Source organism: Falco punctatus (genome assembly GCF_963210335.1).
Source record: "Falco punctatus genome assembly, chromosome: 9".
Taxonomy (NCBI): Eukaryota; Metazoa; Chordata; class Aves; order Falconiformes; family Falconidae; genus Falco; species Falco punctatus.
Genome location: NC_137589.1, coordinates 48438305 through 48461619, shown reverse-complemented (window position 1 = coordinate 48461619; position 23315 = coordinate 48438305). Strand labels below are relative to the sequence as shown.

The following is a 23315-nucleotide window of genomic DNA, read 5'->3' as shown; positions in this document are numbered from 1 at the left end:
TAAGAGTTGCCAACTCTGGCTCAGGGTTTATTTTATATTCAAGTTACATAGCCCAGCTTTATCAGGCACCAAATCCATTATAGGTTCCAGCTCCAGGCACTTGAGTGTTTTATTTAGATCAGCAGAAGCCAGCACAGCTCAGCTGCAGGAATCAGACAGTCATTTCAGTCCCTTCAGCTCCAGCCAGCAGCCCAGCTCCACCTAGCTCTCTCCCCAGACAGGCCAAGGCTCTGCCAAAGCCCAGGGTTGGTCTGAGCAGCAGCGTTCCCACAGCTACCTCTCCTCTGTGCTGCAGGACCCCTGCCCATGCAGTATGAAGCAGTAACATACTGCAGGACTTAAAATCTTAAGAGAAGAACCAAAGGCATCTGAGCTGAGGAATGGTCAGACCCCTTTGGCTCTGGCAGATCCATGGGACATTTGCCGTGGAAGATGGCACATGGTGGTCCTAACCCAAGGTCTTATCCCATATACCCCACTGCAAACTGCTTACAAAAGCCTTTCAAAAGAGCAGCATCCCTCTCTCTGGTGGAGATAAGGAGATGTGACCCAGGAGGCTGAGTGACACAGCTCTGCCTGCTGCTCACAGACAGCTATCCTTGGCTTCATTAGTGAGGCTCAGCCTTCCCAGCCTGAACTTGAGCAACAAGGGAGAGTGGGGTGAAGGCCACCCAGAAGAACCACATCCCACCCAGCAGTCTGAGCCCTTCCAGTCTGAGCTGCCACACGGACAATTCCCATAGCCGTATACCAGATCCCCCTCCCTTCCCTCTGCCCTGCACAGGCACATCTTTGGCAGTGTAAGCACAGAGGTACAAATGCCAAGTCTGAGAATAGGCTGTAGAAAATGCTGTTGGACTGCTGGAACTGACCCCATGGGATCTCTGAGTGGGGGACATCTCCTGTCTGGGTTCAGCAGGACTCCTGGCTGTGCTGGCTGTGGCCCAAATGAGCTGGGACTGTTCGCTATAGGAAGGCAGCACCACAACTGGTCTGGGTTGCAAAGCATTTGGGGAAGATGCCAGTCTTGCCATTGCAGCGTCCTTCAAGCCAGTCCTCATTCACTGGGAAAACATAAAGGAGCAGGATGAGCCCTGGCCCACATGAGTGGGATTAGTGAGAGTTTTCATGGCTGGAATTTAACTGGGCAAAACCCAGTGCAAGCCTGTACCTCCCGAGGATATGAACCTGAGACAGCACTGGAAAGGCAATCTACTCCCCAGTCCCTCCCTGGAGGGCTCCAAAAGCCTGTCCCAGTACAAGCCTGCAGACAGGACTGGAGAGCTACCTTCAGAGAGAATATCCAGCACGTCCCCCTTGCTGAACTCCAAGTCCCCCGGTCCTTGCGCGAGGTAAGAGTGCTGAGCCAGCATCCGGTAGAGGATGGGTCTGCCCGAGTGGGAGTCCGAGTCCTGCAGGAGAAGGTCAGCACGGAGGTTGCAAGGCAAAGCAGAGATTTGAGTCCAGCACAGCAGGGAAACTCATCACAGCCCACGTACCTGGCAGCAGAGCATCAGCCTGCCATCTGTCAGCTGCTGCCACATCTTCCCTAGATCCTCCTCTCCCGAAACTGCACCCAGTTCTTTGCCATCCAAATGCCTGTAGCTGCAAAGATTCATTAACACAGCTCAAGTCATCTCACTTGAAGCCAAACTTGGAGGCAAGCCTAGCCCTCTACCATCTTCAGTTTTCAAAGCTCCCTTTATAAGACAGCTCTGAGCTTGTCACCTTGCACAATGACATGGGGCCACCCTGCATGCTCAGTGGGCAGGAATGGCACTGCTGAGACTGACACTGTCACCCTCTCACACACTTATTTGAGGGGAAGATCATAAACTCTCCTGACTACTCTGACTGTCTGTCCCCAGGGGTGTCACAGTCAGGCAGACCTCACCCCAGGACCAATGCATGCTTACACCCAACTCCCAGATTGCTCTGCCTTGATCCTAGTGTATCCCAAAGGTTAAGCCAAGCAGGAGAAAATCCAATATACAGCAACTGCATCTGCACAGACTTCTTTCTGTTCTGCCATTTCTTGACCATGGTACAATTTCCTGGGAAAGATCTGTTGGGCTTCCAAAGCCCATTGAGCGCTCGCTGTTCTCCAAACCAAAAGCCATAGTACAGTTAGCCCTACAAGGAAGGCTGTGTGCTCACATTTATGCTGAATTTCTTCTAGAGTGCTTTGACCCAAATTAAATGTTCTGAGGAGATCACACACAGTTGGATGCCTGTATCCCCAGGGGAATGGCTGCTGCCAGCCCATCACACACACGCATGCACCAGGAGTGCTGGAGGGCCCAGCTGTGCTGCAGCATACCTCAGCTTCCCTCGCTCTGCCTGCTGCCCAAACCGCTCCCTCAGCAGAGCCCGCAGGTCCAGCAGAGACAGCGCCTTGCCTGCCCTCAGCACCACGGTGCACTCGCAACACGCTCTCAGCACAACAGGCCTGTCCGTGCTGGATGAAGCTTCTCCACAGGTTGGTGGGATCTGCTGAGAGATGTGGCACTGCGTCCAGTCTGGTTATTCAGACCACGTCACCTCTCATATCAAGGGAGGTGACACAAACGCAACCCCTCATTTCAGTGCTACTATTGTAACAGCAGTGCAGCATAAAAATGCAGCTCTGAATTTCAGAGGGGGAACTACAGATTCAAAACCTGGGATCAAATGTTCCTCCCGTGACCCAGGAAGCCAGTTTCTGGGTCCAATTGCACAGGTACCTCCCAAACCTATGTGAGCAGGGCCCCAATTCTTGCAGCCAGCTGTAGAGATGCAGCCAAGTTCCCATGTTCTGCTGCCCTCTGTCTGGATTACAGCTGAAAAAAAATATTACTCCAAAAGTCCTACAAAGAGGGGCAGCAAAGACAAAAGTGAGCAAAGCTGATCTGCAGCTGGCACTGCCAGGGAGGTGCTGTCCCCAAGCAGACACAGGAGTGATTCCAGCACCATCACATACAGTGGTTGGTGATAATGTGGAGGTGCAGAGGACATCATCCCAGAAGGACACAAATATGAATGAACTGTGGTACCCAGACTGACAGGGACAGAAAATGCCACACAGGAGGAAGGGGGAGGGGACAGCAGGTAGTTCAAAGACAGCACTCTTGCAAAATGTGCTGTCAAGTGTGTGCCTGAGAACATTGCTGTGTCTGGGGCTCTTGGCTCCTGGGAGGGCTGGCAAAAGGGCACTGCCCTGGTAAGCCTCAACCTTGGACTGCCTCACAAATTTGTATGGTCAAAAACTTGGGAGTGATGATGGAAAGACCACGTGGGAGCCTCTCTTTGGAATGGGAAAATGGACAAAAATTTTTTTTTTCAGTGGTTTTGGTGCAGCTCAGGAATTTTGGAGGATCCGGCCAGGAACCTTGCACTTTTCACAGCCTTGATCTCTTGAGGCTGTGCTAGCTTTGGCTTGTGAAACACCTTACCTTGAAGTCCACTTGGGCACTGGTATCATTTTCAGAGGCATTTCCTCTTTCTGGAGATTCTGCAGAACAAAACAAGAGCAGAGGAACAGCACCTACAGTCAGCAGACCCCCCAGCAGCTCTTCTGCAACCTGCTAGCACACAGGCAGCCATAGCTGCAGTGGGGAGCCAGCCTCCTGCCACACCCCTAAAGTAGGGGGCTTTGGGCACAGCATCACGTAGCACCCAGTGAGGTCCCTGGCCCAAGGGATTACCTGGCTTCTGCTTCACATGGAGTCGGCTGGGAGGCACCTGGGCAGGAGGAAGGGGAATCCCATTGCTGATGTTCTGCAACAGAACAACATCAGAAAGGAGTGAGCAAAAGACACCGGAGACTGGGCAAGGCTGGCGTGCATGACCAAGGCTGCAGCCAGTTAAAAATTTCTGGGTGTAACCCTAGAGAGAGCCCCAGGGAGACCAGTTCATTAAATGGCTGGATATGTAGAGCATTCAGGCTCTTAATGGTCTCTTCAGCTCTTTCAGGTAGTAGGGGTGATGAGAGGTTTGGAGGGACACTTTCTTGGCCTCCTGCCCTTTGCTGGGTTGGTGCTTGAGCAGAGGGAGGCAGCTCACACTGTGCTGAGGTCTCTCCCCACCATCTGCCAGGTCACCTGGGAACCTGGACTGGCTCACAGCAAGACATCCATGGAGGAAATGCCCAAGTATACACTACAGCCAGTGATTCTTTTGGAGGGGGAAAAAATTAATAATAAATCATAGCAACATCAGAACAACCACGTGCTTCAAAAATATCTCACAGGGAACAGGGGCCTGACTTGCACCGTTCCGCACTGGGTTCAGATGGAAAAATAATGGGATCAGGTGGTGGAGATGGGAGGGAAGGAAGTTTTCTTAAGTCAAAGGTGAGGGTTTAGGCCTTAGGCACATGGCCTCAAGGAAAAAAGCAGTGCCTGTTTAACGTATTACTGTCCCACTGCAGGAAACTAACCTGTTCTCACTCTGCTGGTGAACTAGAACATGTGAGCACTCCTCACCCGCTTTCGAGCTACATCTAGTGGCTGTAGACATCAGGGGAGCAGACTAGATACGCACGTGCCTCAAGCCCTCAAACTCATGTTCCAGTGGCTCAACAAGTTACAGCGGGTCAAGAAAGCTATGGCACCTGCTCATCTTTGTGTGTACCATCAGCCCATGGTGGATAAGAGATAATAATACCTAGATCAGCTTGAGATGCAAGCCACTGTGGCCTGGCTATACAACCAAGCCCCCAGATTTTGCTTTAAAGAGATCTGATGTATATAAAAAAACAAAAGCATTTTTCCTGTTCTTAACTCTTCTGCTGGTCCTGTTTAAGGGCACTTGTCTTCAGTCAAGGTGTCTCACTCAGTGTTTCACACTGTTTCTCTTACACAGTTGTCCTATCCTGTGATAACCTTACAAATAAATGTCCCAAATGTATCTCTCGGTCCTTTCCTCACCCCTGGTTGCAAGGCTCACCTGTCACAGCACTCTCCAAACTAGCTAGCTGCAACAAGGTCTTTTACCATCACATACCAACATACTCTTCATGCCAGTCCCTCTGCTGCCTTCTCCTAGTCTCTCCTCATTCAGGACATGCTCTCTCTGCTGCTTCCTCATCTCTCTTCCTTGGCTGCCCAACCACTTAACAGAACCAGCCACACCTGCACCTTATCTACATCAGCCAACCCACCGCCCCTGAAGCCAGCCCACAGCTGTATATTATCAATGATAATTAACCCAGCTTCATTCCTCTACACTCACCCATTTATCCATTTGTGAGGCAGGCTCCAGGAGTGAGCTTGGTATTCGCAGCTTCTGCAGGACACAAAGAGCAGGGTGAGACAGGAGCTACTGCTGTGGCAGACGCAGCCCCAACCACCCAGCCCCACCTTCTGTTAGCCCCACTCCGCGCTGCTTCTGCCCTTGCAAACCACCACTGCCTGCTCACCCTGCTGCAACATGAATGTGTCCATGGAGGGCCCAGGGTCGCATACAGTAGCCCATGTTATTTGTGCTCAGAAAGTGCTGAACAAAATCCAGTGGTCCTTATGCATCTTTCTGCTGAAAGCAGTGCTACATTGCAGCCACCCAGTTAGTAACAGACCAAACACCCACCAAACCCAACACTCTGCTCCTAAAAGGGATGCTTAGGCAGAGAGAGCAAGGATGTCAAATGATACCAGTCCAGCAGCATTTCTGTATCTTCTGACAATCACTGCTATAAAGCTATTAATGTAAACTGATCATTGTGAGTAATTATGCTTTTTTTTCCAACAGTGGCTATTATTTTACTTTTTTTGACTTTGAATTTCATCTGGCACTTCACTGAGCAGTCAGCCAGCACATTCAAATACTTCTGTAACTGTTCATTGTTAGCTCCATATGCTTCAGGCTATGCAGAATGGTTTGTCTGTCACAGAACATGGTTAACTTAAGAAGGACTATATCACTATCCCTATTACTATATCACTTAGGAATATGCTAAATGCTTAGGTCACAGCAGATTCTCTGTGGGGACTTCCTTTATATAAAAAAAAAAAACAAAAAAACAGAAAGAAAGAAAGAAAAACCTGTTCATTTATGCCCAGCCTTTATTTCTGTATTTTAACCTGTTATCAGCCCTCAAAGCACTGCCTCTCTTGCTCAAACAGCTCACTGTATTTTTAGTGGTCTTGTGATGAACCTTTTGACATTTTTTGGAAATAACAGGCAGATAATAAACTCACTGGCTCAACCTAATCCAAGTATGCACTGGCTCTTTCAAAGAACTCAAGAAGGCACATGAGAAACGGCTTCTGTCAAGAGATTTTGCATGTTGTCATATTTATTTATGTCTATTCAATCTGTTTACACGATAGTTCCCTTGTCTGCTGAAAGACGTCAGATTTACTGGGTTTTAATTCCTTAGGTTTTCTCTAGAGCCCTTTATAAAACCTGCCTGAACACAGCTAAAACCCTCCCAAAGCCTTCCCAATGTTAATTTAACAGACGTACTACACACCAGATAAGGACTGACCTGTCTTCCCAGCTCCATTAGAACCCCCAGGTGACAAATACTGCTCTAAATGGAGGTCTGTTACCCTACATGATTCCACAACAGGATCCTGTATCGTGAAGGGCACAAGTGCCCAAAAAGATGCCCATGTGGAGCTACAGAGGTGAATGGCAGAAGCTGGTGGGAGCCAAGTGTCAGAGAAATCTATGGTTAGTAACTGGCCTGTGGAAATGAGCTCCTGAACTCATTCTCTGCTCTGCAGTGCTACAGGTGGGTCCCCAAGGAACATGCTCACAGGGTTGCAGCAAGCTCCTGTTCACAGGCAGGACTGTGGTTGGGATGGATTTCCAGCCCACCTGTTTTCCTTACCTGTCCATCATGTATGGCTGTAGCCCAGCCATCCGCTCCTCTGGTCAGCACAAAGACCAAACTGCTGGCTTTCACTGCCAACTTCTCCGAGTCCTCAGGGTAATAATGGGACAAAACTCTGTAGTAGCCTGACTCACTGTCTCTGGAAAGAAAAAATGAGAGCACCTTTACTAAACCTTGAGTTCTGATGATGGATGGCTTTGACTCAGAACACTACATCAATCCAAACTGGCACATGCTAGAAGTTTCAGGTGTTGGGAAACTTTGTTTTCCATTGCTACTCTTTGGTCCAACTGGGAACAAAAGCAGCTTGAAAGACACTGATTTCCCAAATCAACTGCCCCATTTTCCTTTTACTGATAAGCATTCCCCAGATCAAAACAATTATTACAGTCAGACCTGAAGTACTGCTGGTACAATATCATAAAAAAAATTACTTTCACATTTTTCAAACCAAGGCTGATTTTGACTCAGCACAGCAGGTCTGGGAGAAAGTATTTGGAAGCCTTGTCCTGGGAACTAGGATGGGACAGCTGAGCATCCTCTGCTACAGACCCACCACCTGTCTCTGCTTCCATTCCCCAGCCATGGCATGATCCATGCCTGTCTTCCAAGACTATTGAACCAACTCCTGCAAACTGCCCTGAGATTCTTGCATGAGGGATGCCACTGAACTGTTTGTCTGCTGCAACCACACAAGCCTTTGCATGTTTGTCATTCACTCTGCCCTTGGTGAGAAGTGGATGTGGATCCCACAAAGTCTTCAGACAAAGACACCAGAGAATAAAACGTGACCTTCTGAACAGAAATAGGGAGAGAAGAGTTAGACCAAGGTGGAACTGAACACTTACCGCAGAGCATCAGTACTGGGTTCATAAAAGCCCTGTTTCTGTGGGAGGAACAACAGCATCTATTTACAACAGTACCTTATACAGCCACAGCTCCACATTATTTACTTTCCCTCCGAATACCAAACTGTGGCATTTTCTCTTTACTTTTGACCACATTTATCACACCACAGCATCCATACAGAAGTCTGCTGCTCCACACCTTACCAGGATGGACCTTCTATTTCTCCCCCTCCTTCTCTATCCCATCAGGAGGCGAGTAACAAAACTTCTTTCCCTACCCTTGGCTGTAAGAAACTCATATTATAGCGCAAGGAACCACGCTTATGCTGACAAATTTACTGAAGTGCTGAGCAAATGCATGTTGGGCATACCTAAGTCTCTACTGTTTCAACACAGCAAAGAGACAAAAAAGCATCTCAAAAGGCTGGAGACTCACATCACCGAGTCCCTTCCAGCCAGCACTGAAGCCCACCACTGGCTTTGAATAGCCCCGTGGATCTAGTCTGATATGGCACTGTTTTTTTCCAACAGTATGTTCTTACCCTGATGGTGTTAGGATCTGAGGCCCTACCTGGAGCTCCATGACAGCTCCATTCCTCCTTTCACAGCTACATCCTTCTCACCTGAGGCCTGAGAGGCTCGAAGCCAATGTACTCATCATTGGGGATGATGGACGAGATCACCTGTCAAAATAATGACTGAATTGAGACCGGATGAAGAGAGTCTCAGTCTTCATGTAAGGTTATCCTACTCAGACCTGTTTTCTTCTGACATTCTAAGGTCAGGCATAAAGTAGAGCCATGAACATAGTGGAAAAAGCAAAGCTGGAGTCCCAAAACAGCCTCAACCATTTGTGTCCCTGGTTTTTTAGTCTTCCCAAGGTTTCTTTAGAAGTACCTGAATGAATTACTTTCTCTTTCCTTTATTCATGTTGGAGCTCTCTGGCCTGTGGCACTTCTGCTGACTGCACTGGTCACAAAAGGGATCACAGAAATACTCTGCTGACTTGCATCAAGGAATGTGACAAAGCATTTGTCTCCCAAGTGCCTGCCTGTCCCGCTGGGAATACAGTAGTGAGTAGGAACATTCAGGAAGAATGTGTTCCCCTTGAAGATGTTATTGTCAGCAAAGAGACAACAACAGGGTTCCCCGAGTACCTGCTCAGCTTTTTCAGAGTTTAAAGTAACCAAGACTGGGAAGGTTTTTTTAGCAGCAAAGTGCATTTTTGACAGAAGAGGTGGCAATCCTAATTAATTTCAGCTTCTGTGTCCCAGACACCTTGACTGGCTGCAAGCCCTGACAATCCTGCTCTTGGGTCTCCACCAATACAGCGATCAGTGGAGTGGTCAACAGTAATGCACCCTGGAGACGTCAGAAGGTAGGATTTTAATCTGTTTGCTGTGAATCTTAATGATTACATGCCTGTTACCTTGGGTTTACCCAGGAAGTCTTTTGAATCCAGCTGTTCAACTTCCTTCTTTCGTGGTCTGAAAAATTCCCTAAGAGGAACCTGCATGGGCTCTAAAAACAGATGGTCCTAGTGTAGGGAAAGCAGTTAAGGAAAAAGCCATCAATTAACATTAAATTAAACATAACAGCAGTGAAAAGCAAATATAGTTTCCCTATGTGTGCAAGACCAGCTCCAGGAAGACACTGGCTGAAAAAATTACGGCTGTGAACTTGAAAAAGGTCACTCAGGTTTAACAAGCACATGCAAACAAAAAGCTGAGCCACTACTAAGCAGTGCTGAGTCAAAGACTAACTCTATCGGCATAGGATGGGTGGGGAGGGAGGGCAGTGGAATAACATTTATTAAACAAATCTTCTAAGCATATTTTCTATTCAACTTCAATTTTTTTTCTCATCTGTTCAACCACTGAGTAGCATGCTAGTGGCAAATACAAATAATACACTAATGTAAAGCATAAAAATGATGCTAAAAGAGATTATTAGATTTTTTTTTTTAAAAGTTATCATCTCTTAGAAAGAATAAGGAAGTATGGAGGCAGCAAAATAACAAACACTCCAGGAAGAGTAAATCCGAGATCTGCAAGAAAACTCTGCAGAGATCTAGTTTCTGATCATACAAGAGTCTTAACAGGAAACGATTATTTAAAACCAACCCTGGAAACACTTTTACCCTCTACTTAAGCTCTAAATGTGATTGTCATTAATATCTGAGCTGCCACCAATTGTTACTGAGGTCAAAGGGACTCAAAAAAGTCAGCCAGCATCATGAGAAGGGAGACTCTCCAAATCTGCACTCAAAACACTGCATAAGGCAACTTGCTTTACAGTACGAATAGAATTAAGCTCCTGAACAGCAGGAACTAGAAAGCAACCTCCCCAGCCTCAGAAGTTATCCCCAAATTCTTCACTATGGTGCTTCTGTGCTATGAAGCAACTGGGGGTGATGGAGTTACTTGATTAGGTGAAACACTAGTTGGTATAGTATCACATACCAATAGCTTAGACCGTGTTACCAGGTGACCAAGCAGGCGGGCAGACAAGAAAACCCAAATATACAACAACTGTATTTCTTAAGTCCAATACACATACCCAGGAACTCACAGAGGTGGTCTTACCTGCACCCGCTCAAGCGCCAGGTCCAGGATTGCTGTTCTTCCTTCAGGTCTCCATACAACAGCCTTATCTAGGGTGACCCTGGCCTCCTGCCACTGCTGCAGGTGGCACTGTGCTGCTGCAGTGCTGTACAGCACCTAGAGTAGGCAAGGAGGGAGCACAACTCAGAGAGCTAAAACCAAGCAGAAACCCAACATGACTTACTAAACTCAGCCAAGAAACAGGACCCAGACATTAACACACCACAGATACAGTAACAACCCCAAGCCACTGGCCACAGGCAAGATACTCTGAGCAGCACAGCTGAAAAAACTTCATAATCAGAGTGGCAAGAGATAAAAGCTGTACCTCCAGGCTAGCTCCTAGGTGTGCTAGAGCTGTTAGCTCTGTTCAAGGCAAGGAGAGGTGTGGGAAAAGCCAGATGAAGACTTGGGTACCGTACAAGTTTTAATGTTATCCTTTCTGTATTTGAACAGCCAGGAAGGATTTTGGGTTTCTTTCTGTATACAACTAGGTAATATTTTTTTTGCTGTGCAGAGAAATTCTGACTCCCTCTAACTGCAAAATAACTGAAACTGTTTCACATTGTAGTGGGCTGTGAATGTGCAAATTGTCAGCTGTAGCTTATTACCCTGTAGCAGTATGTAGATATGTTCAGTAGTGAAGTGGCAAAGTGTGGGAGTGTTACAGACTGGGTGTTAGGAAGCCTTGCTCTATATGCTGAACTAAGAGTGGGAGATCTCTTCTTGTCACTGGCCAACAGTCAGTGTATGGAAAAGCTGCTGGCCTGCCAGGCAGAAGCATGGTTAGCAGACTTGCTGTTGGATAGTTTGCTATTATATATGCTAGGGTTATCAGCTTGTAAATTGCTTTGTGGTATCTGGATGCAAGGAGTACTTAAGACAGAGGTGCAGCTAATCAAATGCATTTGCTTTAATCCTTAATCATGCTAGTAGAAGACTACTGTTTGTTGGAGGGTAGTGATCCTGATACAGCTACAGGAACTGCAGAGATGCTCCCTCTTGGAGGGGCAAGGCAGCAGTTCTCACTCAGCTCAGAAGTGCTGTAGCCTTGCAAGAGGCAAATATTTCTGGATTTTCAAACCATACAGTGTATCTCCCCAGAGAAGATGTGGCATGTGAGAGGCTATGTATGGGGAAAGCCGATGGCACAGTTCTGCAGGATTTTGTTTGTGTATTTTGAAAAATAAGCTGTAGGTAGATGTAAGAGCCAAATCAGGATGCAGATCCTGAGTCTGGAGTGCCAGCACAGTGAGAGCACTGTGTCCTGGCAATGCCTAGAGCATGTGGAGTGAGGGATGGTGTGTTTACACCAGAAAGGGTACCAGCCCCCTCAGGATGGTCTTGGGGCATTCCTGCAGCCCTGCACCCTTCAAATGGAACATACTGTTCATAAGTGCGTGTGAGCTCAGAGAAGGCAAGTGCTGTGGCACTGAAACCGTTAAAAACAGTGAGGTTTGGGCAATACCATAGTGGCCAAGGATAGCTTCCTCCTGGCAGGTATAAAGTGCATGAAAATTGACTGAGGCTGAATGACAGGTTTCTGGGCATGCTTGACTTGAGTTACACAATGACTCCTGTTGCGGAAGTAAAGAATTAAATACCCTTTCCTCTATCTGCTTTTCAGTCTGTGTGTGTGGACTCATGACAGAAGACTAAATGAACCCTTGCAGTTTCTAGGAGTCTTTTACATTCCAGATATTATGAATATTTACAATCAATTCAGACTTGGATCTTTTTTGAACAGGATATGGCAGGTTGACTTCATGTAACAGTACAAGAGCTGCAGGGTGTAATATTACAGAAGCAAAACATAACTTGCAGCCCAGTGTGTAAGTTTAGACACAGGTAATGCTAAGATCAGTTGCTACAGCTGGAAAGACAGGCTTTTGTGCACGTAAGTTTCTTAGTCTTCACTATGGACCAGTTTTGTTCCCAACTGTCTATACTTCAACCTATTTCATCTTCTGCAGCTGAGTTCACAAAACTTATATGCATGTAAGTATAAATATTACATGCATAGATAAGCTAACCCCAATATAAAAATTCCTGTTTATCTGCTCTGAATAATTTTACTTTTTAAACAGCTTAATTTGCTAAACTCTTCAGAGATTACATTGTTTTATGACTTTTATGATTAAGTTCCTTTTTTAAAAAAAGTGTAAGCACAAAGTTTTTACTGTTCTAATGTACTGTCTTGAAAAGCTCTTGGGTTACTAATGCCTACTGCTGAAGAACAGCCCCAACAGGGGGGAAGGACTGCTGAGACAGGTTTGACTCTTACCTCCCACGCATAGAGAATGTGTCTTAGCCCCAGCTGCTTGTAATCGATGAAGGGATTTTGTCTTAGATGACTGAAGGCCATATGATAGTCAGAGAGAGCTTCTTCGTACCTACAACACAGATGAGAAGTAATGAGACTAAAAAGCTGAAAACTACTTACAAGTTCAAAAGTCTAGCTAGCAGAAAAACATGTATTCCTCTTCATAGCCTGCATGAGGAGAGCTGCACCAGAGATCTGTGTCATCCTGTGACCACAGAAAATTCCCTGTCTCTTCTGTGTTAGTAGTTAGTACAAAGTGAACATGTGCCTCTTCTCTGTGATTATCTGCACTGTCTTACTGACTGGGATGAACAGTAGGTTTTGGTACCTGAAATAAGTCACAATTCCAAGGCAGAGAAAATGTAAAGAACAAAGACTGATGAATGCTGTGAGCTCCTTGCCCAGCTTGCTGCTGGCAGTCTTGTCCCAGCAGATGTTTCAGGGGAGAAGCAAGGGTTGGGAAACACCTGCTGACGGTGAGCAGTGAGTATACATGCAGGGCCTGAGTGATGAAAGAACAAATTTAGAGAAACTCTAACGATAAGGAGGGGATTAGTCTGAATTTACACCTGAATCAACTGAAATCAAAACAGGTTCCCACTGAGGCTGCAGGTGGTGAAAGGAACAGTCCAGAAAGGACTGTGCAGTGGTCACCTGACCAGATGTCACTGAGCATGGCCAAGAAAAGGTGCCCAGGTAGATGTGGGTGGGTGGGAGCAACATCTGATGAGGGAAGCCATGGAGTTCTGGTGGCCTTCAGCTCCTTGGGCAGGAGGCAGGTCTGCTAGTTGTGCTGTCCCTGACCTGCTGCACAGCCTGTGTGCTTGAGGCAGGCTTGCTCTGTTTCTGCTGGCTGCTGTGCAGTGCTGGGAACAGAGCAGCTCCAGCGTACCAGCCGGGGCTCCACCATCCCTGACTGCTGCTCTTCTGGCAGAGGCACAGACTGTGTGGCTGCTTGCAGGGCCAGCTTTAAGTGCAGAACTGCTCACTTTAACTCCCTCCCAGAAACAAAGACAGTCATTTGGTGGAAATTAAGGTCAGGAAAATAACAGGAAATAGAATAACTGAACTTTGAAAGTAAGAAGGGATCTGTAAAATCTTCCACCCACCTTGCCGAGCAGGATGTCACTGTGATTTAACCATGGAAACAGTGAGTAATCAATCCCGTGACACTGGTGGAGCAATCATTATGTTAAATCAGTGAGACTGAGATCAGGCCCACAAAATTCACTCTCAGCAGAGAGTGAGAGTTGGACACTGTGGGCAGACTGCATTTTTAGGAAGGTCAGACTCATGTGTGCCATGTGAAGATACACCAAGCAGTGCAGTTATTTTTTTTTTTTTTATTCCCGAAGAAAACCTGAATGGCAACATAACCTCCTGGCAGCCCTGCATACAGGAGAAGCTTATATCTGTGTGTATGGGACAGTAATGCTATGTATTAGTCACCCCTGGGGCTCCAGAGCTGTGCAGCTCTTATCTTCTCAGCCTTATCAGAAACAAGACCTGCTGATCTGTGACATGCTTTACAAGGCCAAACTGGACATTGTGAGCTGTTCAAGATTGGTGGAAGAAGTATTTTAAAATCATAGAATCATTCAGGTTTAGGAATAAAATATTACTAAAAAGGACAAAACCAAAGGCTAAAATGGACATGTGCCTCACATTTCCAGCTGCAGATGGACAAACCCTCTCTGAAAGAAGCCAACGGCTAGGGAGCTGTCCTTCGCAACAGTTTTGTCGAATGCCTAAGGAGACAAACAGACACATCCCAAGACTAGTTAGGATCACTCCTGTTGATGCCTGGGTATAATGTGCCCAGGCAGCCACATCCAAGCTGCGCTCACACTGGGCGCAGAAGCCATCCTGGGTTTATGACCAGCTCCTCTGGACTGACAAGCACAGGGCTGCGACCTGGGCTGAGGGGCAGGGGACAGCTCCAAGTCACCTTCCAGGTCTTGGCTCTGTATGAGCTGAGCTCCAGGTTCTCGCCCTTCCTTGGTAAAAAGGACTGGACATAAATGAGCTATGTTTGCTGTCCAGCATCTTGTAACGGGAAAACTGGTGCCTGGAGCAGAGTTTTCCCTTACAGTGGGAGCAGTGGGACTAGCCGAGCTGGGGAAGGCTGTCTGAAGCAGCCTATGGCGATATATGAAAGGGTACAAGGGAGAAAGCCGAAGAGCTTCAACACAATGCACCCATAAGTCAATATTTCTAGTCCAGTTTCACACATAAATACAGACAAGTATTAGCAAAGCTGATAGCAGCTCGTGGCTGATGGTTCAAAGCAATATAGCGCTGGGAAAACTGTCTTAATGTCCTTCTGAGAGAGCTAGGAGGTGTGCTCCTTCACTTATCATTGTGAAGAGATGGTATGTAGACAACAAATCAAACCTGAAACCCCAGACTTTCCTGATACTGCCTAGATAGGGATAGCATTGCAGGGGTGAAAATATATCGCAGGAGGTCGGGGAGTGACTGTGCCTCTTGATGAGGCTTCTCCTGCAACTCCAGCAGCAAACCTCGCTTTAAGTCTGCTTTACTGTGCTATAAACCAGAAAAAATAAGCAACCCACTCTGATCTATGTGGAAGTATAGCTGAGCTTCTTCCCAGCCTGTGCCCATCCACTGGGTCTAAAAGGCCTCTCTGGGGCACCATGGTGCTGTGCTCGCTGTTGTCCCCGACAGCCACTGCCCTGGCCCCTCCAGCCCAGTCTGAGCTCTGTGCTATTAAGAAATGGCTTATAGGTGTCTCCTCACGGGACAGACAGCCGTGCCAGGTGCTTTAATAAATTGGCTTTTCCTCAGGGCACGGTGCCCACCTGCAGGTTCCTGGCCTTGCCATAGGCTGGGCTGCGGGTCCCTGCTCAGCCTGTCAACCCCTCGTGTTCCCGCTCCCAACGTGCCGGATGAGAGGCGCAGGATTTTAATTCCTTTGCGTTTCAGCCGTTATTCCCTCAAAAATGGGAACGGGCAAGCGGTGCCCCCGTCCCTCTCCGTGGCTCCCCAGCCCGCTGAGCCGGCCCGGCCGCCCCGCTCACCCGCAGGGCCTCCCCCGGCCGCCCTGCCAGCAGGTGCAGGCAGCCCATGTTGAAGCAGATCCGGGACGGCGGCTCCGGGATGCCGGCGAATATGTCCAGGGCGGCCTCCCAGCGCCCGCCGTCGGCCGCCAGCACGCCCTCATGCCAGCGCCTCACCAGCTCCCGGTACGCCATGGCCGGCGGCAGCGCCGGGCTCCGCGCCGGGCCTCGCCTCACCCGCCGGGCGCGGCCACGGGGCGGGCGGAGGAGGAGGAAGAGGAGGCCCAGCCGCCCCAACCCGCTCCGCTCCTCGCCCGGCCGGGTGAGCCAGGGGGGCGGCCCGCGGCCCCCCGGGCAGGGTACAGGGGCTGAACGGGGTCAGCTGCGCGGGAACCGCGGGGGTGCCGGCTCGCTTGGCCTCTGGCACCGAAGGGCGAGTGAACAGCCACCGCAGGAAAGCCGCTAGCAGTTCAGGGAGCGGCCGGGGGTGGCACAGCGCATAACGCTGCTTTTGGGGCTTTTTTAATTAAATAGCTATTCTCACGGCCAAATATGTGTGCGCGTTGCTTACAGTACGTACGGTAGGCATAGAGATGTGGCGCGCTCTGGGAAATACGGTAACCCCCTGCTCCCCTGGGCCGGGCCCGCCCCTGGGGGCTCGCCGCGTTGTTACAGGCGGCAGCGCCCCCTGCAGGCGCGGCGCGGCGGCACCCACAGAAAAGCGGCGGGCGGGGCGGAGGGGAAGGCTTAGGGCGGCGGACGCCGCAGCTCCCGCCGCCGCTTCCGGGTCGGTGCCAGGTGAGTGGCAGGAGCCGGCTGCCGCTCCGTGGAGGCCTAGGGACGCGGCGGGGCCGGGTCCCCGCGCAGCCCTAGGGTGGGGGTAAGCGCGTCGTCGCCCCGGCCGGAGCCAGCCCAGCCCGGCCCGGCACAGCGGACTTTAGGCCTCGGAAGCCCGGGAGGAGCGGCGGGCGGGGGCTGTCGGGGCCGCTCCGGGTGTACGCACTCTGCAGCCGAAATAAAGCCACGAAGCGTCTCTCGGCCTCCTGGCGGGGCCGCGCGCGGCGCACCAATACGGTAGCGGCCGGCGGGGTGTGTGCCTGCCGGTATTTACGGTACCGCGGCGAGGTGGTGGTGGGGCTGCTGCGGGGCCAGCCCCTTGGTACCGGTGTTTGTAGCCGTCCCCCCGGGTCTCGGCTCTGGGCCTGGGCCGGGGGTGGCCGCCGTCCTGGCCGTGGTGCCTCGGGCCGAGCGGGCCCCGGCTGAGGCGAGGCGCGCGCCGGGCGGCTTCCCGCCCTCCGGGGCCTGAGGGGGCCTGAGGCGGTGTGCAAGGAGGGCGGGGAGCGCCGCTTGCGAGTCCGTAATTACAGCTAATTACCTAGTTCCAGCCCGTGCCTAGCTGCCGGACATGATGGCGTGGTTTACAGATAACTGGAGTGACCGAATTGCAAGTTACCGATGGAAGCCAGAGGAATCCGTGGCGACCCTGCTGTTGGCAGCAGTAGAAGCGTTGTGTTTTCCGACGGCTTGGGTTTAAACAAACTGGTCGCTGGTTTTAAACATTTTGGAAAATGGGGAAAAAAGCCAGTGGAATTGGAAGTACCACAAATATTGTCTGCCCATGTGGGAAGCATGTGATTTAGGAAAGCAAAAAAGGCGAGTTTGTTAACCTGATGTCAGTAGCGGGAATAAAATGAAATGAATGGGTAATATAAACGATTAGATACAACAAAGACAAGGAATGTGGAGTTTAAAGGCTAAACCCCATATGCTTAGAAAAAGAGACACCCTCTCCCCCCTTGTTCCTTCTCGAGAGGGGATTTCAAGATCTGGTGAAGTCAGCTGATGATACAGTTGGTATCACATACTTGAAATTATTTGAGGAATTTGGCTCTAGTGTGACCTGACAATTTAATTAAACACAGATGGTGGTGTAAGGCATCAAGGCAGAATTTAAGAATCACCTTAGGAACTAATCCTGCCTCTTGATCAGTAATTGGAAGAATACACAAATGAGTCGGCTACTTCTAGTCAGCTCCTCCACTTAGCAATTCTTTGCTCAAATACTTATACAGACTTAAATTACCCAAAAGAAGTTTTATAACCTTAGCTGTTAAAGTTTGCTGATGACAGATAGGTGTGATGATCAGTGACAAGATGTTGCTGCTATAGCCTTATCTGACCTTCCTGGTTAGATGGTTCCAAGTGGGAGAAGGATCTCAATATAATGAAAAAAAATATGTAAACTCTAGAAACCATGATAGCTTCCTATCACACAGAGGTGGCAGGCAGTGACTTGCAGGACTTAGTTGCATCAGTGACATAATTTGAACTTCACTGTGTGAGAAGAGTTCATTTGATTGTTGGTTGGTGGATTTTTTTATTTTTTTTTCTGAAGAGAATCAAGTTGGACTGATCATGTGTGTGCACATGGTGTTGTTAGAATGGGCTACTAGGACATAATCTCCAGTTACAGTAGCTCTCAAGTAAGATGTGAAAATACTGGAGAGTTCAGAGGAGACCACAAAAATGCTCTGGTTCTGGAAAACAAGTCATGTAGCAGACTTAACATTAACCCCGTTTATTCAGGCACATCCAAGAGAAGAGGGTTAAGAAGTGGCTCAGTGATTCATGTGGAAATCCATGCCTATGGGAAAGTTATCTGATAGCTGAATGTTTTCAGTCTTTCCAACAAAGGCATAATGAGATCCAGTAACTGAAAGTCAAAGCTACACAAATGCTTTTAAATATGACACAATTTCCTAGTAGTGATGGAGGTTAATTACAGGAGTAGTTCATGGGAGAGGTTAAGGGCTAGCTGTTACTGGGAGCTCTTAAGCTGACACGCTAACAATTTTGAAGATGGGCTTACACCTGAAATCTTGGACAACTTGCTGGTGCAAGGATGTCCATGTGGTTTGGGGAAAATTGGTGAGATTATCAGTGAGCCACCTGTTGGGACTCTGTACTACTTAGGCTGCTTGGCTGCAGAAATAGCAGGAAATTATTTTTTTTAAATGTTGCTTAAAGAGCCATACTTCTAAATTAAGATAGGTTTAAGTGGTCTTGTGCTTTTGGATGAACCTGTGCTTCAAGGGGGAATTCTGCATGCTGTTCTTACAGAAAAAGGTAAAGTTAAGGTAGCATGTTTCTTCCTACATTGTTCTTTAAATCATCAGTTTGGCCACAAAGAGCAAACACTGCGTTGGACAAACGGTTCTGCTATACTAGTTCAGAGAATTCTCTCCCTCATTTACTATGTCTTCCCCATATGCTTGCAGTGTGATCCGGATTTGAGGTCAGGAAGGGATTTCCAGCAAAGTCTGATCTGTTACGGCATCATACCAGTTTTTCAACCTCAGCTAGAGCATAGTTTTCATACTGGGACTTCCTGCTGGCACTGTTTTTATCTGATCAGGTTCTTGTTAAAAGGATTTTGGGTTCTATTTGTCTCAATGTGTTTTTTCTATAGGACAAGAGTGCTTTCAATGGTATTGGATGATAGAGTCAACTAGAGGATCTGTTGACTCGCTCTGAAATTATGGCTTTTTAATGATGATCAATAAATCTCTCTGTGCTTCCATGAATAGTGAAACTCTGTCTCTTATGTAGCACTGTGCATTTTGGTGTGCTTGGAGGACTTGCCTCACTGGTTTTACATGGAAACATGCACCTGCTGGGGCTGTGTGTGAGATTTTTGGCAGAAGCATCACTTATCAGCCATGACTTCTGGTTCCATGTTTTTTTCTCACAGTATGCACAAGCAATAGAGCAGGTTTAATAAAAATTTAGCATGTGGAGTAGAATCAGCAAAATGCATATTGTGGAATGGAACCGATCTATCAGAAGACCTCTGTTTAGAGTTTTTAAGATAATAATTTTGTCTATTAGAAATCATTAACAATCACCTGCACCATTTTGTTGGTGCTTATAGTTTAACAGTTGCAGCAAACTTTTCTCAGCTCTCTTTGTTGGGGGAGTCAAACATGCTCTTTGTATGAAACTGCATCAGGTGAATAAGCAGTGCACATAACACGTGCAGAAGTTCCGAAGGACTGAACTGCAACATGTCAAATTGGTCCTTTTACAGTCATGCAAAGTAGCATGGGTCCTTAACGTAAGCCATGGCAAACAGGAAACAAGTGTAATTTCTGTTGTTCCCTAAAGGCAGCTTGGAGAGAGGTGAGAGGAGAAGCGAGGGGTCCCTGTAAACACTGTGGTGGGAGTCCTCTGTTCAGCTCTGCCAGGACTCTGTGGCATTATAGCTTATTGATCTTAATGCAGAGGTAGACGCATCTGTTCACAGTTGGTGAGAGGAGGAGGTCTATGCATTTATACTCCTTGACAACCAAAGCAGTTGCTCCTGTGAATAATTTTACCCAAACTTGCATTAAATAACTTGCTGATGTGTGAAGTGCTGTAGCTTGAGAGGGGATGAGGGGGCACAGGCCAACACAAGGAACAGTTTGACAGAGACATCTTATTGGAATTAAGTGTTCTCCTGAACCAAGTTTTAATAATGTGATTCAAAAACTAATTGCTGAGTTTGTGTAATATGCAAGTGCCTTTAAAAGAAAAAACACCACACAACTTTTTTTTTTTTTTTTTTTTGGTAGTGCTCTGAGGGTGCTTGATGCTATGACAGCCTCCCCAAGCAGCTCGCCTTTGTAATCACATGCGTTGGAGGAAAGGATGGCCATAGAGGAACTGAGTAGTGTGATAGAGGAATAGAATTACATTAGCAGAAATAGCTACGCTAAGTGCTGAACATTGTGCTGTTTCACATTTTCATCTTTTATTGAATTAATGTGTAATAAACTAATAATATAGTGTAGGAACAACTATGGTAGATGTCAGTGATAAAAGTCTGAAAAATTCTTGCAGGAAAAATGAAAGGGGGAGAGTGTATGCGTGGGATAAGGGAGGGCTGAAGAGAAACTCCAGATAGATGTCTATCAGCAGAGAAGTCTGGAAAGCTGTTTTCCCAGAGGATAAAAATCTTGTTTCTTTTGTGAATCCACATGGAGGTTTGGTGTTGCAATGTGACCAAATGGCATTAACTTGGGCCTGGAGTGTGAGAGTCTTGTCCAGCTGTTTGAGATCAGGAGTAGGATGTCCTTTCCCAGCTGTGCTAACTACCTGCTGGAGCAAATAGTGCTTTGTGGTCTGCAGATAAAAATCGAGCAAGAACACCCAGCTTATATAATTAACATCTTTTGTCTCAGCTTTGCTGCTCACTTGGGACAATACTGGGCGTAGTCCTTGGTGTTTGCTCTAAGTACAGACAAGCCTGTCTGAGGGTTGAGGCAATTGCTATTTTCAAAGACATTTCTAAGAAAAAAAGAAATCATGTGTTACTAATTCTTATAGAATAATCCTCTTTGCAGTGTCTTCTGCAAGAAACAGGTAGGCAGATGAAGCTAAGGAAAGATTAACTGTTTTGGAATCTGATCAGAGCAGAAGCAGCTAAAAATCTTTCAGCTTCTGTGCGACCACCTGTAAAATATGAGGGCTCTGCTCCTTCTCTGACCAGTATACCCCACTGGCACAAAGTTGTGTGTTCCCTGTGCTTGAAAGTTGCAACACTAACTAGAACCAATTTTGAAACGTAGACATAGGTTTGGTTTACACTGGCATCCCAATACAGAGCTCTGGGAGCTGCTGTTCCTATAGGCCTTACCTGCTAGCTACTGAAATAAAAAATGGTGTCAAAGCCTCTTTTTTATGTCATAGTATAGAAGCCAGATTCTCTGCTCAGTGCTTTGGTATTCACCATTTCTGAATCTGTTTGTGAAAACATAGCTGCACATTTGTGTCAGTGTAGGTAAGATCTGACTCCTGTGCGTTTTACTAAGCAGGTGTTGCTAAACTCAGCATTACCGTGGTTCTTGTTACACATTACCAAGCTAGAGCTGAAGAATCTCTAGCTCTACATGTATTTCATGCATTTAAATAAATTCCTCTTTATTACATCTCCAGCTTTGCCAAGGATATGGTCACACTTCATGTTAAGTCTAAATCTGTGGCTGCTGTCATTTTAGACTGTTCTTTTTTGATTAAAATAATGCTGGTTTTTTTTTTCATTTTATGGCTAGTTATACTCATTTGATATGATTTATTCTTGGCTGTTGCTCATCTTGCCTTCAAAAAGCAAAATATTTTACAATACAAGGGGTTACCCTTATAGCTATGCATATAACTGTGTGGTTCGGTTGCTAATTTCAGAGGATTTTTTGTTCTTACATTTTTCCACATTTTTTGTTCTGTGCTGAAACTTTCAGCTATGTGGTTCAAAAGGCACTTTATGATAATTTTTTATTTTCACACAAATTTACTGAGCCTTGTTTGGGTTACATGTTCACGAATAGGAAAGTCCCTTTTTCAAAACATCCAGGACACTCTCTATCCACTCCTGATCTTTTTATTGTCAAACTCTGCCTGAACCTCCTCAAGGGATAAGCTGTTATGTCAAGAGAAAAGTTGGCTGGAAATAGCAGTGCTGCGAGGAATGCTTGGAAATGTGAGAGAGCACAGGAGGAACTTTGCACTGCTTGGGAAATACTTGCTGTTTAAAACTGCTCCATGTGGGTTTTCTTAGGTTACACAATTGCCTGTAAATTTTTGGAAAATATTCCTTGGGGATAAAAATCTCCCACTGTTACAAACTGAAAGAAAATGTGTTTGGCTTTTTGAGGAGGGGAGTGCAATTTTGCTTTACAGGATAAACAGCTGCAGTTTCAGACTGTGCAAAGCAGGTTTTTTATTAGCCATGTAACTGAAAGCATTATTGTTTGGTTTTTATTTTGTAAGCAGTGGTTGCCACTCGATCATTCGGATGGATGGGAGTGGAGGTTTCCTGATGATGTTGTGTTTGTTAAAGTGGCTAATCTGTATGGATTAGGACGGTGGTTCTCTGAACATTTTCTGATATCAGTATGGTGTTCTTGTTAGCCTTTTGTGACTCAGCCATGTGATCTTAACGTTACAGCAAAGGTGTTTAGCAAGAAGTAAAAATGTTTGCATGTATGTAAGACACTGGTCCAAGAAAACATTTGATGCCTATCAATCTCTGTTTTTCCAAGATAGCACTTAATGAAGTGCTTAAGGTAGGATCAGTGGAGCTTAGGTGTTGTGTTTGTAAGCGTGCAAAAAGCTCCACACGTTAACAGGCCTGTTTGCTTCCTTGCAGCTCTGTGGTGGCAGCGGAATTCCCCAGACATCACTCAGCAGGTCCTCCTTCAGGGGTGAGTTGGTTGTATCTCTCTCTCTACCTGAGCCTGTTCAAGGGCATTTGATATTATGGGGGCAAACTCCACATCGGGCAGGACAGGGGTGGTACAGCTTACAGAATTCCCACTTCTTTCAAGTCTCTTGTCTTGTCTGAGCTTAAAAAAGGATCATTTTCAATTTTGATTACTGTGTTGATTTCTTTCACCTTATGCTCATAGCTTGGGTGTTTGGGGGACAGCTGGGTAGGGTGCCTTGGTGCAGGATGGAGCAGCAACTGCCCAGGGTGCTAGGACTGTTCTGATCCCACACTGAGCAACTGTGCCCTTACTGTATATTTATAGGTAGATCTTTAAGTGGAACAGTCCTATTCTGACAATTTGACATTGCGATTTTTAACAATAATTTCTGTTCTGAGGATCAGTATCAGCTTTTCTGTGTGGAGTTTTCTTCTGAATGTAATACAGACATCTTTTGTTC

At 47.0% G+C, this 23315-nt stretch overlaps 2 protein-coding genes across 16 annotated transcripts in view; one reads left to right on the top strand and one right to left on the bottom strand.

Annotated features, from left to right (window-relative positions):
• Positions 1–14: 14 nt before the first annotated feature.
• Positions 15–16299, bottom strand: NOXA1 (NADPH oxidase activator 1). 3 transcript variants are annotated; one of them, XM_080401014.1, is made up of 15 exons: positions 15633–16299; positions 14257–14339; positions 12553–12661; positions 10251–10385; positions 9095–9202; positions 8289–8348; positions 7666–7703; positions 6815–6956; positions 5212–5265; positions 3684–3756; positions 3432–3490; positions 2321–2493; positions 1500–1605; positions 1289–1412; positions 15–1064 (listed from the first exon to the last, which is right to left on the bottom strand). In XM_080401014.1, the coding sequence occupies exons 1-15, from the start codon at positions 15804–15806 to the stop codon at positions 967–969; spliced, it is 1536 nt and encodes a 511-aa protein (XP_080257140.1). In that variant the 5' UTR covers positions 15807–16299; the 3' UTR covers positions 15–966. The 3 variants fall into 3 exon arrangements, with proteins under 3 accessions (XP_080257140.1, XP_080257141.1, XP_080257142.1); XM_080401015.1 differs by having other exon boundaries at positions 2321–2490; positions 15633–16297; XM_080401016.1 differs by lacking the exon at positions 14257–14339.
• A 34-nt stretch (positions 16300–16333) lies between these two features.
• Positions 16334–23315, top strand: part of EXD3 (exonuclease 3'-5' domain containing 3) — a 291634-nt gene continuing 284652 nt past the window's right edge. For 5 of the 13 annotated variants that reach the window (XM_080401001.1, XM_080401000.1, XM_080400988.1 and 2 more), the window contains exons 1-2: positions 16334–16409; positions 22798–22852. The gene's annotated coding sequence lies outside the window, so the exon portion shown is untranslated. Of the gene's footprint in view, positions 22853–23315 lie in introns of all 13 variants that reach the window. The other 8 variants (XM_080400989.1, XM_080401002.1, XM_080400997.1 and 5 more) reach the window with 4 other exon arrangements.

Coding starts and splice junctions, on each gene's coding strand:
- NOXA1 (XM_080401014.1), bottom strand. CDS start 15,806: ATGGCGTACCGGGAGCTGGTGAGGCGCTGGCATGAGGGCGTGCTGGCG. Junction 10,386..12,552: donor ACATTCTCTATGCGTGGGAG/GTAAGAGTCAAA, acceptor TGCCTACTCTAG/GTGCTGTACAGCACTGCAGC. Junction 6,957..7,665: donor CCCAGTACTGATGCTCTGCG/GTAAGTGTTCAG, acceptor TTTTCTTTCCAG/AGACAGTGAGTCAGGCTACT.